At 40.6% G+C, this 18,799-nt stretch overlaps 1 protein-coding gene across 2 annotated transcripts; it reads left to right on the forward strand.

Moving 5' to 3' along the window:
- Positions 1-47: 47 nt before the first annotated feature.
- Positions 48-18,459, forward strand: PSMB1 (proteasome 20S subunit beta 1). Of its 2 annotated transcripts, XM_058533948.1 has the most exons (7): positions 102-116; positions 1,300-1,575; positions 5,284-5,391; positions 9,110-9,191; positions 11,669-11,798; positions 16,719-16,825; positions 18,174-18,459. In XM_058533948.1, exons 2-7 carry the CDS (start codon positions 1,463-1,465, stop codon positions 18,357-18,359), a joined length of 726 nt encoding a protein of 241 aa, XP_058389931.1. In that variant the 5' UTR covers positions 102-116; positions 1,300-1,462; the 3' UTR covers positions 18,360-18,459. The 2 variants fall into 2 exon arrangements, with proteins under 2 accessions (XP_058389932.1, XP_058389931.1); XM_058533949.1 differs by lacking the exon at positions 5,284-5,391 and having other exon boundaries at positions 48-116.
- Positions 18,460-18,799: the final 340 nt, after the last annotated feature.

The raw sequence follows: 18,799 nt of genomic DNA on the forward strand, positions 1-18,799 counted from the left end.
GCGGTATGACCTTTGACAAGTTACCTGACCTCTCTGCTTCAGTTTCTTCGTCTGTCGAGTGGAATACTAATAGCGTTGTGAGATGGATTAAGGAAATGCATGAACTGTGGCACACGGTAAGCACTCAGTGCGTGTTGGCTCTTCTCAAACATGTAGAAGGATAAGGAAAACAAAAGCGGACAGCCTGGTTTACATATTCAATGATATTTTAATTCTGCTACTACCGTCTTATTCACTCTTTTCACGTTTGTCAGGAAGAAACTATCGGTATTTGTTTCTGTCTGTTTGCTTCCTGGGTGCTTGGTTGGACCCCAGAGTACCTGCATCTCCTTCTATGGCTCATTTAGACATAATCACAGATTGTACTGCTTGTGATTTTGCTTCTTTTGTATTTTATATAATCAATGAGGTTGTGAGCCCCTTAAGGAAAGGAAATGTTATATACATTTTTTGTCTCCAGGACAGTACCTGAATAAGTACAATACTCTGTCCATAACCATGAAAGAAAATCGTTTGTTTTATCCTTTGTTTGTTTACAGTAAAACATGGGGAAAGTTTTAATTAACCAAGTACTTTTCAAAAGTCTTTTCTGGTTCCAGAATTGCATGTATATATCAGGTAGTCCATCCTATATTAGCCAATTGTTTGCTTGCTTTTTAAAAATAACATTTTAAAAATTGTAAAATATAATATTCAGATAAGGAAGTGCATAAACATATGTACAGATTAACAGATGGTTATGAATAAAGTAAAGAAACCGAGTATTACCAGCGTCAGAACCACCCCCCCCACCTTCCATACCCCAGCCAAACGGGTCCTTCCTACTCACTGTGTACTCCTGAGTTATATAGTATGTATTCTTTTGCCCAACGCTATAAGACATCCATGTTGATGTGTGTTCCCTCTAGCTGCAGTCGGTTAATGTTCCTTGCTGTGACGTATCCCTCAATTAGTTTATCCATTCTCCTATTTTTGGACATTTGGTTCGTTTGCAACTTGGGGCCATTAAGAGCAATGCTGTATGAACATTCTTGCACATGTCTTCTGGGGGTATACACCTTGGCGTGGAATTGCTGGGTAATGAGGTGTCTACATCTTCAACTATGCTAGGTGGTGCCAATCCCTTTTCGAAATTTGGCTGTACCAATTTACATTCCAATACAGTATTCGAGTTTCCATTGCTCCATAGTTTTAGGAGTTTTTTTGTATGATCAGACTAAAATTTTTGCCCATTAGGAGTGAATTCGAATGTTTTCTTAGGAAAGAAAACCTTTACATCTGTCAGCTGTCTTGCAATAGGGGATGCGCCGCTACCAACACGCCAGGCGGCGGCGCTGACCTCCGGGAGCAACGACGGGTGCGAGATAGAGCGGCGGAGGGAGTGCCGCGGGGAAGCCTGAAGTGACGCAGCTTCCGGCGGGGCCGCCATCTCGCCGTGAGACAGCAGGAGTGGCGCCGCGCGATGTTGTCCTCCGCAGCCGTCTTCTCGGGTCCCGGCAGAGACCCGGCGTTGGAGCCTCACGGAGCCGCGAGCCCGTTGCAGCTGCGCTTCTCGCCTTACGCTTTCAACGGAGGGTAAGCCCAGGGGGCCGCCGCTTTCACTTCCGCCCCAGCCCCCAACCCCCAACCCCCAACCCCGTCCCTGCTTCAGCCTCGCCGCCCGCGGGCCCCTCTCCGCGGCGCTCGGGGCCGTCTTCTCTCCCGGGCTTCTCCTTGTGGGTCGGTCCCCTGGGTCTGGGTTTGGACGGTGGCTGGGCATAACCCGCCCTCTGCTGCGGTGAGACAGCAGACAGGAATGGAGGTCTGGGCTCTGTTCTGAAAGAGCTTCAGACACGGGCCTCGCCCTCTCGCGGGGTCTGAGCGTGCTTGTCACGCCGGCGGCAGGGGGGACATTCAGCCTCTGAAGTTAACAGGTCCGCGTCTTTGGAGGCATGGTTGCGTCTGTAGCTAAGACGTCTGATCAGACAACTCAGTCATTTTCTGTTATTTTAGGTAGAAGGTGGGATTCGTTGGCTAGATTTAGTTTGATAGATCAGTGCTTGTTTTTAAGGTTTAGCTTAAGTTCAAGGAAAGAAATACTCAGAATGGGGACCTTTTAATGTGTGTATTCTTCCATGTTGCGTTCAAGTTGTCTTTTTTTTTTTTAAATTACCAGCTTTTTCTTGAGTAATACTTTCCCCTGATAGGACACCAAAAGAATTAGAGTTGTAGAAAGATGCTCTCTTTAGGACTCTTAGGAGTGATCACCGTAGCGATGTAAATGGAAATAACGGTTATCATACCAACCCAACTTCCTACATGAAAGCATGCAGACGCAATTCGAACAAACAGATGGTTATGATAACCAGGTTAATTAAGCAAGTACTTAGGGATTAAAAATTTTAAGGCAGATTTTTGGAGTTTGTTGGAAAGAGAATGGAAGGCTGTGATTTTAGCCTTGTTTCTGCCACTGAAGGCCAGTGTTGTCTTGGGTACCTCTCAACTTCTTTAACCCAGATTTCCTTATCTTCATTAGCTACTGGTAGTTTGGGGGAAGAAAATCAAGAAAGAAGCATTTTGTAAATTGCAAGCGGTTATCTTTTTTAATTCTCACGATAATTAAGTGTTAGGTGGCATTAACCCCATTTTTGCAAATGAACTGGGGCTTGTAGAAGTTGCGTTGCTGTAGGCACAGAGCTGGTGTGAAGTTGAGCCAGCACTTGAATCCCTGGGTACATTGCCACTGAGTGTGTATGCTTTTACTGTTGCTCTTCTAAACGCTTCCTGTGACAATGAATAGTTACATGGTAAGATGGGTTGTTAGACCCATTTCATAGAGCAGTTATAAATTTTTTATAAGATTTTTCAAGGTGTTTAGTATTCAGTACTTGTTACTCACTTTTTAAGCCCCTGTAATCCAATTTAAGCCATTACTGCCCTAAAAGTTAGTTACTTATGACTTTCTGATTATTAAATTACCTTTTCTCAGTCTTTTTTTTTTTTTTCTCTAGCATTTATTGCTGCTGGCTTTTGGGTAGCCTTTGCTTCTACGTAATAAAGCTTAGTTCTATATCTTTTTCTATTCTACTTCTTTATGTGTGATTAAACTTCAAGTCATTGACCTCCATATTTGTGACTCAGCACTGTCACATGTCGCATTCGTGGGAGGATAATTTCCAACTCTGTTTCTCCAATTTTACCTCTGAGTCCCTCAATTCTGGTTTCTTAAATAAAACATTTGTACCTGGACTTTGTGCTCTCAGCATAACTGAAGATACTAAAACAGAAAGCAAGCTAATTATTCCTCCCAATCACCTCTCCTCCTTTACACTTCTTTTAATTATACCGTCATGCTGCTCATCCAAGTTTAAAATCTTGGATGTCATAATTGGCTCTTTAGCTTCTAACACATTTACAAAAACTTGTACAATTTGTGTGTTAATTTTTTTTTTTTTAATCGTTTCTTCCTGTCCACGCTGCTACCTTCTTGTTGCATGAATGTTGTTGGAAAACTGTTACCATCCCATTGTCACAGCAGCCTTCTTAAAACCCCACTTTCCAAATGGAACTTTTCTCATTCTTGCTCATATAAGCATTATGGTTCCTCGCTAAAATTCCAAAATCCTAAGTTGGCATTTGGGATCTTCTACAGTCAGATCCCTGTCCATCACATAAGCCTCCACTTGCTTACACAAAAATGGACATCTTGGCGACGGCCTGGTGGCATAGTGGTTAAGTTTGCATGCTCCGCTTCAGTGGCCCGGGGTTTGCAGGTTCAGATCCTGGGTGCGGGCCTACATACCGCTCATTAAGCCATGCTGTAGTGGCGTCCCATATACAAAATAGAGGAAGATTGGCACAGATGTTAGCTCAGGGCCAGTCTTCCTCACCAAAAAAAGTGGGGGGCACTTGAACTAGTTGTTTGTATCATTTGGATTATTAGCTGTTTTGCTTCATTCACTGTCCATATTATCAGGAATGCCATTCCTTTCTACTTCAGAGCTTTAGTGCACATCCACCTCGGTAAAAACGGTGGCTAGAGTTTTCTGAGTGCTTATGCTCTGTCATGCAGTGTGCTGGGTGCTTTCTGTGAATTATGTCATTTAATTCACAGTCATCCTTTAACACAGGAACTGCTGTTATCATCAACTTGAACTTGGATAATTTGTCCAAGGTCACAGAGCTAGTAAGTGGCAAGGACAGGTCTTGGGTAACTCCGGAGCCCACGTCCTCAGTGATTACTGCTCATACATTTGCTCCAACAGTCATAGCTAACGCTTAGTGGGGGAGCAGTTGTGTTTTAGGCATTGGTATAAGGGCTTTACAATTATCAACTCACTTAATCCTTGCCGCACCCTGATAAGGTCGCTACTGTTATGACCTCTGATCTACATATCAGGACATTGAGGCCTTGAGAAGTTAAGGAACTTAACCCACAGTATCCTATCTGCTGAGTGGGAGAGTCAGAATTAGAAGTCAGTCTCCTTTTCTTTTTTTTGGTGAGGAAGATTAGCCCTGAGCTAACATCTGTTACCAATCCTGCTCTTTTTGCTGAGGAAGATTAGCCCTGGGCTAACATCTGTGCCCATCTTCCTCTACTTTACATGTGGGACTCCTGCCACAGCATGGCTTGATAAGTGGTGCGTAGGTGCATGCTTGGGATCTGAACCTGCGAACCCCAGGCCACCGAAGTGGAGTGTGTGAACTTAACCACTACTCCACTGGGCCAGCGCCTCAGACAGACTGCTTTTGTGGTTCGTGCTCTAGGCCTCTTCAGTAAACTGCCGTCAAATCATACAGCCACAAAGGGAGAAGTCCGTTCTTCATTCATTTTTCAACAGATATCTGGGTGTCTCCTGAATGCTAGACATTATATAAGGGCTTGGATATAAAGAAATGAAAACATTAAGCCCCTCCTCTCTGAGCTTAGATAGCTTGTGTTGTGGTACCACTTTCTACAGGGCCCTGGCCTTTGGCTGTTTTGTATTATCAGTGCCTTGCACAAAGTAAGTTTTTAATTTTTTGATGATGATGATAATTCAGTGGCTTTTCTGTTACCTCCTACAAAGGCACCTTTGCTCTGATGTAGGCTTGTGTTTTTTAGGGAGTACCTAATGTTTTCTTCACAGATGATGCATAGCCAAGAGCCCTTTCCTACTGATCTTTCCTCTTCCATTTGAATCCTGCTCTTGCTCCTGTCTAGTAGATTTTATCCCAGTGTATGTTATGGAGCACTCCTATTCAGAGAGGTGTTATTACCATTCAGAAGAATTCATTAATTTTTTTTGTCTTTTTTTTCCTCAGTACTATATTGGCAATTGCGGGAGAAGATTTTTCAATTGTTGCTTCTGATACTCGATTGAGTGAAGGGTATTCAATTCACACCCGGGACAGCCCCAAATGTTACAAATTGTAAGTAAATATTTCTAAGGACACATTTCCCAGCCCCTTGTCATGATTTAATGCTCCAAGAGGTTCAATTTATAAATGATTTGTTTCATGAGTTTTTAGATTGCCTGTTTGCAGCTTAATTTGCATTTTTGTTAGAAAACAATTTTCTAAATTTGTATTTCTTAAAAATTCAATATGCAGTATTTATGGTATTTGCCATATCTGGGTGCCAACAGTGGTTTTGGTAACCTAAATATTTTTACATCAATATTTTATCATGAAAAACTTTAAATATACAACAAAGGTAAAATAATTTTCTAGTAAACACTCATATACTATTGCTTAGCTCTTATTATTAGCATTTTCCTATAATTAATTTATCATATATTTTTTCACCCTTCTATCCATCCATTGATCGATTAAATTTTTTTTTAATCTACCCACTTTTTTTTTTTTTTTTTTTTTTACCTCTAACATTCAATTTAGCCATATCCTACACAGTTATGTCCGTGGCTCACAGTTTTAATGGGCTAGCTATATTTTTTCTACAACATTTGAAAATGAAGTCATCTACTGAAAGAAAAAAATGTCAACATAAATCACTAAAATGCATCTTGTAGATTAGCAGTGGTTTGTATTTAACATTTTTTGAAACAGTTATAAATGATGGTTAATTTCTAGATTAGTCCACAAGAGCCTATTAAACCTGAATTATAATAGGAATGGACTGATGAGGTTCCAGTCCTTTGGACAGAGCCTTGTGGTGCTGTAGGGAGTAGGTAAAGGAGAGCTCTGTCCTCTTTCCTGGTCCAGGGCTGGCCTACATCTTAACCTAAAGAACAGCTGAAGTTTGTCTTCATTTTCCCAGTTGCCTTTCTGCTCACTTCTTCCATCTTCTGATACCCCTTTCTCCTCTGTGATTCATAGTGCACCATTTCTACCTTTTTTCTTGTAAGATGTAACTTTTATAATTTAAAAGTATTGAATGTCATAAATAAAATTTTAAAACATAACTCTGTAGACACTATCCTTGTGCAAGGTCCTGCTCATCTTTGTGACGTTCTGTTTCAGTGTATGCTGCTGAAGTGAACACTTCTTCTTTTTTAATGTAATATTTTATGTTTTTTTATTTTTTTGTGAGGAGGATCAGCCTTGTGCTAACATCTGCCAACCCTCTTTTTTTTTTTTTTTTTTTTTTGCCGAGGAAGGCTGGCCCTGGGCTGACATCCGTGCCCATCTTCCTCCACTTTATATGGGACACCGCCACAGCATGGCTTGCCAAGCAGTGCATCGGTGCACGCCCAGGATCCGAACCGGCAAACCCCAGGCCACCGCAGCAGAGAGCTCGCACACTTAACCACTTGTGCCACCAGGCCAGCCCCTGTAATATTTTAGATATAGAGATAGATACAACATTGATGACTTCCTGTGTCCCTGTTATCCATCTTCAGCACTACACCATACGTACAGTTGAAGCTGCCTGAGTACCCCTAATCCCATGCCCTTTGAGGCTGACCTAGAGCCAAGCCTGTCTCTTCCTCACCTGTTTGAGACTCTACATTTACTCTTTTTTTTTTTTTGTGAGGAAGATCAGCCCTGAGCTAACATCCATGCTAATCCTCTTCTTTTTGCTGAGAAAGACCGGCTCTGAGCTAACATCTATTGCCAATCCTCCTTTTTTCCCTAAAGCCCAAGTAGATAGTTGTACATCATAGTTGCATATCCTTCTAGTTGCTGTATGTGGGACGCCGCCTCAGCATGCCCGGAGAAGTGGTGCGTCAGTGCGTGCCAGGGATCCGAACCCGGGCTGCCAGTAGCGGAGCTACTTAACCGCTAAGCCACGGGGCCAGCCCATTTACTCTTTATTCTTTGCATCGAAACTCTCCTTCCTTTGATGTACCTGGATATTTGGAAAAAGTATCTTGAAGTTTTGACAGTTTCATGCTATGCTGGTGGTATTGTCAATCACATCTTGGTAGCAAAGTCAGTGAAGCCTTATGGGAGATTGGAGGTCTTTAAGTCAGTGTGATGAGGTTGGTTGTAGGGGTAGATCAAGAAATGTGATGATGCCTCTGGAGGTGTCATTGGTCCCCCCAGTTGGACGTGTGTGATTTGTATGAGTCATTCATAAATTTATGAAAGGAAGAGTTTATCATGTGGCCTCTGCTAAATAGTTCTTGACCAGATTGGTTTATGTTTCCTTATAGATTGATATCAAGATGTAGGAATTAATTTCTGAGACATGGTTGAATTTGTATGGATATACCAAATTTAATCAGTTCCCCTCTGGTGGGCATTTAGGTTTTTTGTTTGTTTTGTTTTGGAGAGCCTTTACCGTAATATGTATACTTACACAAGCGAGCCTAGAGCATATCTTTGCAAACTTGTGTGAGTTATGTTGACAGAATGAATTTCTATAATGGAATTATTGAGTGAAAGTGATGTGCATTTAAATTTTTACTAGATACTTCCAAATGGTCCTTCTAAAAAGTTAGATCAATGTGTACCCTTTCCTAGTTTCTGAGAGTACCCATTTTCTATTACCTCACCAGCATTAGGCATTATTAGTCAATCTAATTGGTTGAAATCATCTCTTCTTAGATTTGGATTTCTAAGTGAGGTGGAGGCTCTTTTCATACGTTTATGGTGACTTGTGTCTCTTTGTAGCTTTCATAGAACTTCACCCATCTTTCCATTGTGTGTGTGTGGGAGGGGGAGTGGAGTTTATACAGGTGTAATTGACGTATAACATTATATTAGTTTCAGATGTACAACACGATGATTCCATATTTGTATATATTGCAAAATGATCACCACAATACGTCTACTTAACATCTGCATCACTATACATATTTACAAGATTTTTTGTCTTGTGATGAGGACTTTTAAGATCTATTCTCTTAGGAACTTTTTTATATGTAATACAGTATCGTGAACCGTAGCCCCCATGCTGTACATCCCATCCCCAGGATCCATTGTGTTGTTAATGATTTTCATATTTGTAGAAGCCCTTTGTACGCTAAGGAAGTTAAAGGTAGACTTCAGTCATATGTACTACAGATATATAGTCTGTTTTTTTTTTAATCTTTGTTCATCTTATTTTTCTTTACAGAAGTTTTAATTTTTTATATAGTTGTCGAATTTATGACACTTTTGTATGTGGACATTGGATTATGTCATATTTAAGTCGGCTGCCCTCAAACCAAAGTTGTAAACAATTCACCTGTGTTTTCTTTAGTCCATTCATAGTTTCATTTTTTCTTTAAGTCTTTGACCCACCTATAATTCATTTGGTATAGGGAGTGAGAAGTCAGGATACAGACCTCCCACCCCTCCAAAGGGCTAACTAGTTGTCCCATTACCATTTAGTAAATGATGGGAATAGGAGTTTAAATTTAAAATTGCCCAAGACAGGGGCCGGCCCCATGGCATAGCAGTTAAGTGTGTACGCTCCACTGCTGGCGGCCCGAGTTCGGATCCCAGGTGCACACCGATGCACCGCCTGTCAGGCCATGCTGTGGCAGCGTCCCATATAAAGTAGAGGAAGATGGGCACGGAAGTTAGCCCAGGGGCCAGTCTTCTTCAGCAAAAAGAGAAGGATTGGCATGGGTGTTAGCTCAGAGCTGATCATCCTCACAAAAAAATAAATAAATAAATAATAAAATAAAATAAAATTGCCCAAGACATATTTTGCTTTACTGTCTAATCAACTCAGTTTCCTGAAATGTGCTTTTTACAGAACAGACAAAACAGTCATTGGATGCAGCGGTTTTCATGGAGACTGTCTTACCCTGACAAAGATTATTGAAGCAAGACTAAAGGTAGATGCTTTTGTACATGTCTACACTGTTGGAAGTTAATAACAATTCATTAGATTCTTTTAAGCATACACCATGACTGTTGCTCAGAATAGCTGTGGAATGCCAGGTCAGCAGGTGAAACCATAACCTATCCTAGAGATAAAATGATGCCGTTAATGCAGCATCATTAAAGTAGCATAATGTGAAACGACAGCAAATTCCATTTGTTAAAATCACTGTACGATATAAAGGGTTCTCTGTCCTTTTTGGAGCCTGGGAGGGAGTTCCTCTGAAGATACTCTTCCCCTCAAAACCAAAACAGATCAATTTCTGTGGAGGAGCCAAGCTTTTAGACAGGAGGTTGGTTTGGAATACCATCACCTGTCATGCTTTCCGTCTTTACAACATTGCACTCTTAGTGGACAGGACGTGTGAGCAGGAATAGGATGGAATAAGCCAGGAGTGTGGATGAGAGTCACAACCTAAGCCATCATCACCTAACACCTTAACAGGCTTTAGTTGATAGCCCCTGAGGAGGAACAGTTGACACGAAATAGATACAGGTAGAAGAGAGGAAAAGGGTTTGTATTAAGATGTGAGAGAATGAGATGGACTAACCTGTTTGCAGTTTTTAAAGGGGCTGACACTGTCACTGTCTGCATGTCTTTGGTGGGAAGGTATGTAGAACAAAGGAATACGGACTCTTAATAAAAGCAAAAGCCTGTCTGGATTTTGATTATGGCCTGTGTATGTTAAGCAGTGTTTGTTTCAAGTAGTTCCAAGGAATATAGGATAGGAGTAACTTGGACTGTATTAAAATGAATTTCATCTGTAATAATAACCAGTAAACACAGATTATTCTCAGTTGGAAGCACTAGACAGTTGGAGTAGGATTCTCAATCACTGTAAGTCAGTTTCCATATATGTAGATCTGTTTCTCAAGGAACTATAGCCTAGTGACATTTTTTTCATATATCAATATTATATACCCTGACTTATTTAGTTTGTAGGGTATATAGTTATAATTTTTACGTAGTTGGTAAGTCTATCTGGTACATGAAAAAGTTAGAGGTGATCGCATTCTGTTTTGCCTATTTGTGAATAACACATGAGATTATTTACACTTGCGAATGATGTCATAGTCACTGGAGTATGCAATGCATTTATTTAACTGACGCTTGCTTTTTGAATGTGTAGAAATGATTGCATTCAGTATTTATCAATTGTTAGTACTTAAAATCTTTACTTACATCAAAAGCTTCAGCGACTTAACATTTATTGACATATTTGTACAATTCCTGATGCATATTTTATAAGTGGAACTTGGAGAACAACAATAAGCGTGACATGGAGATTAGTGTTTTGTTAATAAAATGAAAAAAGGAACAGGGAATTCAACTTTTAATACACAGTCCTTGAAATTTTTCTTTATACATTGTTACATAAATGGTGAGGTGAATAAAATGTTGGTGCTTGGTTTGAAACGAAATGAAATTAAGAATTTTTTTTTTATAACTTTCACCTTGGAAAAAAAATTTGGTACACCTGTGTATCCATTACATGTAGCTCATTTCTAATCTTTCTTTAGTATTTGTACTGTCATTGTTTGATTTTACAGTACTTCTTTGGTTTCTCTTTAGAGTTGCTTGCTGTGTGGCTGACAGAGAAATTGGTGAACTTAAATTCATTTTATGTTTGCAATTTTGGTAGGATTTCTCAGTCTTTTGGATAATTTAGGATTTCCAAGGGTGTAGTAAATCTAGGATTGGAAATCGCTGTATAAGATCCTGTTTTGGATACTTCTCTTCTCTGCGGTAGAGGCTTTAAGGAGCAAGACCACTGCCCTGCACTAGAATATGCAGAGTAAGGGTGCTCCCCTCGTAACTTCCGTTCTCACAGATATCTGCTCTCCAAAAAGAGGGACTTATATCTGGGTCTGATCAAACATCAGCCAACTATCTGTAAAGGGCCAGATAGTAAATATTTTCAGCTTTATGGACCATTTGGTCTCTGTTCCAGCTACTCAACTCTGCCATTGTAATGCAAAATCAGGTGTAGACAGTATGTAATAAATGAAGGAGACTGTGTTCCAATAAAACTTTATTTACAGAAACAGGTGGTGGGCCAGATTTGGCCTGCGGGCTGTAGTTTGCTGACTTTAGTCTAGATTCAGAGTGGATAGCTGGATTTGAAGCATCTTCCCCAGGTCATCTCATATGCACATGGAAGTGTGACTTTGCTTTTGAATTAGCATTGCCTCAGATAAGGGCGGTGTGAAAAATAGAGTCTTTAAACCTAACATTCTTCCCCTTAAAAATTTTTATAGCCCCCACAATGATAGAGTATAATAACTTAATAATATTGCGTTGTTTGATCATGAAAGAAACGTGTATCCTTTCACCAAGATACACATTCATTCTTTTCACTTTGCTGTTCATTGTTCTAGTCTGTAATATATTCTGCCTCTACATGCCTGTTACTTTTGTTAATGATTGCAGATGTATAAGCATTCCAATAACAAGGCCATGACTACGGGGGCGATTGCTGCAATGCTGTCTACAATCCTCTATTCAAGGCGCTTCTTTCCGTACTATGTTTACAACATCATCGGGGGCCTTGATGAAGAAGGTAGATTCTTTCTTTCTGGGAAATGAAGGGGATTGCATTTCTTACATGTGTGTGTTTCCATCTAGAGTTGAAAAGAACTATAAACACCATCTTGCCCAACAACTTCATTTTCTGGATAATTAAAGTGATGAAGAAACTGAAGCTAAAAGGGAAATAAATGACTATCTAAAGACACATAGCAAGTGATATATTAAAGCTCCAGTAGTGAATGTTGAGCAGTCAGTTAGTTTACTATTTTCTCAAGATCTTGAATGAGTTCAGTGGTAGATAATTAGCATTTTAATCTTATAGAAAGAAATCTGACCTGGAGAAGCTTGACCTAAGTATGATTCTAAGTAATGACAATTTATTAACAAATAACTTCAGTAAGTTCTTAAAAGGTGATGTCTTAGAATAAATGTGTGCGTTTCCACGAGTGTTTTCAGAACATATTTGAAACACCTCTTTGATTTTCTGTCAGAGTCAGACCTAAGAAAATCATTCTTGTTGCAATCTCCCAGGACAGATCTGTGCCACCATTTAGGGTAGTCCCTTGTAAAAAGAAGTTACAGAAATGTGTGGGTGAGGACAACATGATTGAAATAAAGTCTGTCTTCTGAGAGGGAAAATTCTGGGTAAGAAGAAATCAGACGCTTCTCAATTCCTTCTCTCTCCGGTGTCTGCTCCTGTTCCTTTCTGTTCCACTGGCTTTTTCTTTGCTCTCCCTCTCTCTCTTAACTGCTACTCCCATATATGGCCTCTGGGAGCATTCTGATCATTTTGCCTACCGTGGTTTAGATGGAGACAAATTAGGTTGACACTATTTCTTTCAAAGCTTTCAACCTTACTTGAAACTAAAAGAAAATATAAATCTTAGCCTTGGTAAATAGTTAGATTTAGAAATTAATTATCCTAAACCTGAGTAATTCTAACTGCAGATTAGCTTGCCTAACCCAGCATGCTAGACACCTCTGGTGCCTCTGTTGACCTAAGGTATGTTTGACTTGAATTTCAGATTAATAAATTCAGATTTTAGCAACATTAATAATAGCTACCATTGAATTTCAACAGGCTAGACAATGTCCTTTCAGTTTTTCTGAGAGTCAGACTAATTTGGGACAGCTCACGTCTAGTAAACACAGAGCTAAGGTTTGGGTTCGTATGTCTTGACTCCGAAGCCCTGTTGTTTGATTTCCATGTGACAGTTTGGGTGGTGTTCTCAGGCGTTTCTCACCATCTTTTCTAATCTTGTCTGGTTTGCTTTGATTGTTCTTTAAATTAGTTTTTATTTCTTAGAGGAGTTATGTGTAATAAAGCAGTCCTCTGCCTTCTTTTCTGCTCCCCAAGACAGTCTTCAGCTCTCTCTTCCCCAGTGTCCTCTCTCTGGGTTTATTTCCTTGTTTAGGTGGTGTACATCTCCCAGCACGTTTCTGAAGAAGAAATCGGAGACCTTTTTTGAGACTTTGCTTTTAGGATCTTTTCTTTATTCTGGTGTTTTGAAATGTTAGAGTGGTGTTCCTTGTCTAGGGTCTTTTCTCATTTATTGTGTCCTCTTTTCCTCCGTCTGCCCCTCCCCACCTTCTTCACAACCACCTGGATTGTGATCCTGTATTTTCTAATGTTTTTCCCTGCATATTGTCCATCTGTTTGTCTTTTTGTTCTACTCTGAAGATTTCCTCAACTTTAGCTTCTTATCCTTTACTGAATTTTTTTATTTCTGCCGTCCTTAATTTCCAAGAGCTTTTTCTTCTTTTTCTTTTTTTTTTTTTTTTTTGTTTGTTTTTGGTGAGGAAGGTTGGCCCTGAGCTAACATCTGTGCTACTCTTCCTCTATTTTGTATGTGGGACGCCACCACAGATGGCTTGACGAGTGGTATGTAGGTCTGCACCTGGGATCTGAACCCGCGAACCCCAGGCTGCCAAAGCAGAGCACACGAACTTAACCACTACGCCACTGGGCCAGCCCCTCAGTTCTGGCTTCCTTATTTTTGTGGTGTGTCCTGTTCTTACTAGATTTTTTTGTACTTCCTTTGAAGTTTTCTTTTGTTCTTCACATTTTATCAGATTGCTTTTCTCATTTTGTTTATTTTTGGTCTCGGTCTTGTACGTTGGAGGCTTCTTTCATATTTCTGTTCGTTTTTTACTATCCAGTCATACTGAAGGGTGATATACCAAAATCTGATTGTAAAAGTCTGCGTTGTGTGGCGTATCATTTTCCATTTAATGCTTCTGTTTTCTTTCCTGCCCTTTACCCCATCTGCTCCTAAACCCGGTGCCCCAAGTCCAGAGCCTCTGTTAATGTGTCAAGAGACTTTACTTCCTGTCTTTTTTGTTGGTGGAGGTCAGGAGCAGTGCTCCTTATGGAGACCTTCAGGATGCTGGAGTCACCAGCTGTCCGTCAGGACAGTGGGGTCCACTGCTGACCTTTTGGACAATAGAGTCGAGAGCTGTCCTTCGGGACAGTGTAATCAGCTGCTCCATAGCTTGCCTTACCAGTCCTCTAAAGGTCGTTTAGGTAGTTTCCAGTTTCCTTAATATAAACAACAGGATGAACATCCTTGTACGTACAGTTTTGGGTGCTTCTCCAACTATGCTTATCTTCCTGGAAAAAATTCTGGAAGTTGAATTTCTGGGTCAGAGAATATATATTTTTTGCATTTTCATGACATCACTGGCTTGCCCTTCAGAAAGGGTGTGCCACTGCACTCTACCAGCAGGGGCATGAGTACCTGGTTTTTTTTGCATCCTTACCAGTATCAGAATTAACACATTTTAAAGATCTTCGCCCAATAAATATTTTATTGTTTTAGTTTATATATATTTTTAGTTTATTGAAGTTGAGCATCTTTTTGTGTTTAATGACCTTTTCATTTCTTCTTTGAAGACTGACCCATATACTAACCTTTTCTCATTTCCTTATTTGCAGGTTAGTCTTTTTCTTACTGATTTATAAGAACTCCATCCAACTTGTCAACCCTCTGTAATGTATGTGGCAAATGCTTCCCAAGAATGTTTGTCTTTTGTGTTTTGGGGGGTGTCTTTAGCTATAGAGAAGTTTCTGAGTTTCATACAGGCAAATCTGTCCATCTTTTCTTTATGGCGTTTTGTCCTACTTGTTAGACCTCCCCCATCCCAGGCTTACCTGTATTTCTTTCTAGGACTTGTCTGCTTTTATTTTATTTTTTACATTGAAAACATTGTGCTTTTTTTCAACTATTGTGATGAAGAAAAACACTGTATTTACAGTCGAGATTCATGCATTCTGCACTGCAGTTACAAATGTCTCTCTTGCCTCTTCTGAGGGGTCTTTGAAGCTCTGGTCTTGGATGTGTGCCACTCTTGTTTTCCTCAGACCTATGTGTGGTTTTCTGAGATGGTTCCACCCTTGAGTAAAGCTTTCGGCCTCGTTTTACTTGTGGCCTATTGGCCTCATGAGATACAGTTCTTTTGTCTTTAAACCTCATATCCTTTCTTTGTGTGTTGAACTTTGTTAGTGAACTGCCCACTGTGGTCTGGTTTCTTGTCCTAAGCCTGCTTCTAGGAAAAACATTTCCCCAGGTTCTCTTAGGTGACCTCAGATGCTGCCTTCTCAGCAGGGAATTCTGTCCACATAATTGTAGCTGCAATGGAAAAAATACACACAGCTAACAGTGGCAGTTGTTCATGGATAGTAAGAAAATTGTCCTTATCACACATCCCCTAGGGTAACTACTGGACTGTTTCAGTTCTGGTATAATGTGTTTTAAAAATCAGTTATATCACTTTTAAATCACGTCTTGTAAGTGATCATGATTTCTCACACCCAGAACATAGTTGCTTTTAAAAGGCCTTTTTTAAAATTACCGTGACAGACACTTATTTGTAATAAACTCAAATAATACTGAAGCATATGAAGTAATTCCCTTTTTTTTGGCCTCCAGTCCCAGAAGCTGGAGGCAAGAAAAAGGGAATTACTTCATATGCTTTTTTTGCGTGCTTATACAAATATATGTATGGTTTTCTTGCTTTTAAACAAAAATAGGACCATGCTATACATATCGCAGATCTCTTCATTTTCATTGTTCTGTGGATGTCCCTGTCCCGTCTCCCTCTTCCTAGGCTATACATCGCTGTGTGGACGTATTATTTTCTGCTAATGGATTTTAGTTTGCTTGTAAGTTTTTGCTCTTTTAAGAGAGAGATGATCTCTTTGTGTGTTTATATAAGCATTCTTGTACATAAATCCTGTTCTACAAGTGAGGGTATGTAGTTTTACATCTTGATAGATTCTGCACCAGATTGCTCTTCAAAAAAAGATGTAATAATTGATGCTTGCTTCAGGAGAGCCTGGCAAGCCCATTTATGCACCCACTCACAGTTGTCTGGAACTCTTAGTTTAGGGATGGGTTGACTCACATCCTATTTTTCTGACCAGAAAAAGTAGTGATTCTTAATTCTAGTAGTACAAAGCAAGTGGTTACATTTTAGGCAAAACTAACCTTTTGCATGTGGCATTTGTGTTTTTCTGAAATTTCTCCTTTAGTAAGTTGGTTTTTTATGATGCTGATGCTAAAGAATGTGCTTCTTATTAGCGTACAAATGTGCAGTAAGTTTTCTATGAGACTGCTCATGGTTAGCACTAGGAAAATTTTAAATTCAAGTCTATCCTAGAACTACACTAGTTCATTTTTTAGGAATGTTTTGAGGAGTTTGGTGCAGAACTTAGAGTTAACCAGTTAACTTAACCAGTGCGCCTATGAGACCGCATACATATTGGGAGCCACAGGGAGGTCATCGGTGAGGTTAGCTTGAAGAAAGCTTAAGGCTCCTGTTGGCAAACACCGTAATGGAGACAAGAGTGGGCAAGTGGGCCTCTGACCACATTCAGAGGGGAGGTGAGCAGACTGTGCTGGGTGTCACCTGTACAACAGTGATTGTGCTTCTTACTTAAATTTTCTTTAAGGAAAGGGAGCCGTGTACAGCTTTGACCCAGTGGGGTCCTACCAGAGAGACTCCTTCAAAGCTGGAGGCTCAGCAAGCGCCATGTTGCAGCCCCTGCTTGACAACCAGGTAAGGAGCCTGCATCCAGGTTGTGGTGATGGAACGTGAATTGATTTCCTCCAAGTTCTCCTCTTCCTTAGCTTGGGAGAGCAGAGAAGTCAGGTTTTCTTGTAAATGTAACAAATATCGGTTTTTCTTGTAACAAACTGCTGAGTTTCTTAAGCTAAGTTGCCCCACCCAAACCTTCTTGCCTCTCTGTTCTATAGGCTCTCCTGTGGCCACTCAGCTACTCCCATGGCTTCTACTTCTTCCTGTGTTCTCATGACTTCCAAATCGCTTATGTCTACCACAGTTGTTCCATGTTTTCAGTTCTCCTCTTGCCATCTTTACCTGAAGATCATGAAAATACCTTCCTCCTGCGTACTTACCATTTCTCTATCACCTAATTTTGTATTCTAACTTCCAAGTATATTTTTAATTTGCCCCCCTTCTCCATTACTGCTGGCTGATTCAGACCTGCATGGCATCTTGCCTCGGTTATTGTTTATTTCCTAACATCCTTCTGCCTCCAAGCTGACTTCCCTAATTCATGCTCCCTGCTTTTCTTTCTTCTTTTTTTTTTTTTTTTTTGTGAGAAAATCAGCCCTGAGCTAATATGTGACGCCAATCCTCTCTTTTTGCCGAGGAAGATTGGCCCTGGGCTAACATCCGTGCCCATCTTCCTGTACTTTATATGGGACGCAGCCACAGCATGGCTTGACAAGCAGTGCGTCAGGTGCGTGCCCAGGATCCGAACCTGCGAACCCTCGGGCCGCCGAAGCGGAGCATGGACACTTAACCACTGTGCCACTGGGCCAGGCCCTGCTTTTCTAAACTATGTCATGTATGGTTACTTCTCTGTTTATTGCATGTCTGCTTCCTCTCCTGTCACTCCACTTTCTACCCAGATCCTTGAGATGATGTGCCTGTCCTGTCTGGGAGTCTTTGGAAGCCCCACACCCTCATCTGGGAAGTCACTCCACTCTTTAACTCCAGTTTATCCTTCTGCAATCCCCTACTCTAATGTATTCTCTGCCAAAGCCTTTCTTCCTTCTGTAGCTTTAGTTATGGCTGCTTGGAGCTCCCCTTGCTCTTTTTTCTTCTTAGTTATAGCACATTCTGTGACGATCCTCTGCTTACAGATGTCCACCTCTCTACATTATGTGCTTCTCAGGGGTGGGAGCTTTGTCTCAGTGGATATTTGTCAGGTGTTAGGTATGTGTGATTCAGCCAGATCTGGAACCGTTTCAGTTGAGGAACGTTTTGGATGTGTGTGATGAATTCATTGTGAATCCTTAGACATGTGCAGGCATTGAGGGGACTTAAACCTCCTTTGTGCTGTCATATGGTTCCTCATTCAGGTTTCCTGTCCCGCCAGGTTGGTTTTAAGAACATGCAGAATGTGGAGCATGTCCCACTCTCCTTGGACAGAGCCATGGGGCTTGTGAAAGACGTCTTTATTTCTGCTGCCGAGAGGGACGTTTACACCGGGGACGCACTTAGGATCTGCATTGTGACCAAGGAGGGCATCAGGGAGGAGACTATTCCCCTGAGGAAGGATTGATTTGTGTGCTGTTACCATTAATCAGTTCAAAACTGGTTAACTTTGTCCTTTGGAACTGTTCACTCACTTGTTTTATTAAAAATAAAACCTGAAGTTCTCATTTGGTAACTTGTCTTCTCTCGGCAGGACAGAGCTAGGAAGTAGAATTCCTTCTTCCTTTCATTTTCTTCATTCTTCCCATACTTGCCTATCTTCTGGAACTATTTCTTTATTTTAAGGATAAAAAAATGAACAGGTCATGTCAGTTTTTCTTTACATTTTGGAGAAGTTGACTTTTCTGATCAGTTTATCATCACGATGGTCAACCCATCTTATGAAGAGGGCTCTTTGGATTTATTTAGTCCAGCTTGCCTTGAAGGGCAGAGTCCCTTTAGACTACTCGGGTTTACCTTTAAACCATCTTGGTTTTATTAAGACATTAATGGATGTAAATGGAATAT

The sequence above is a fragment of the Diceros bicornis genome, chromosome 39 (assembly GCF_020826845.1).
Source record: "Diceros bicornis minor isolate mBicDic1 chromosome 39, mDicBic1.mat.cur, whole genome shotgun sequence".
NCBI classification, from domain to species: domain Eukaryota; kingdom Metazoa; phylum Chordata; class Mammalia; order Perissodactyla; family Rhinocerotidae; genus Diceros; species Diceros bicornis.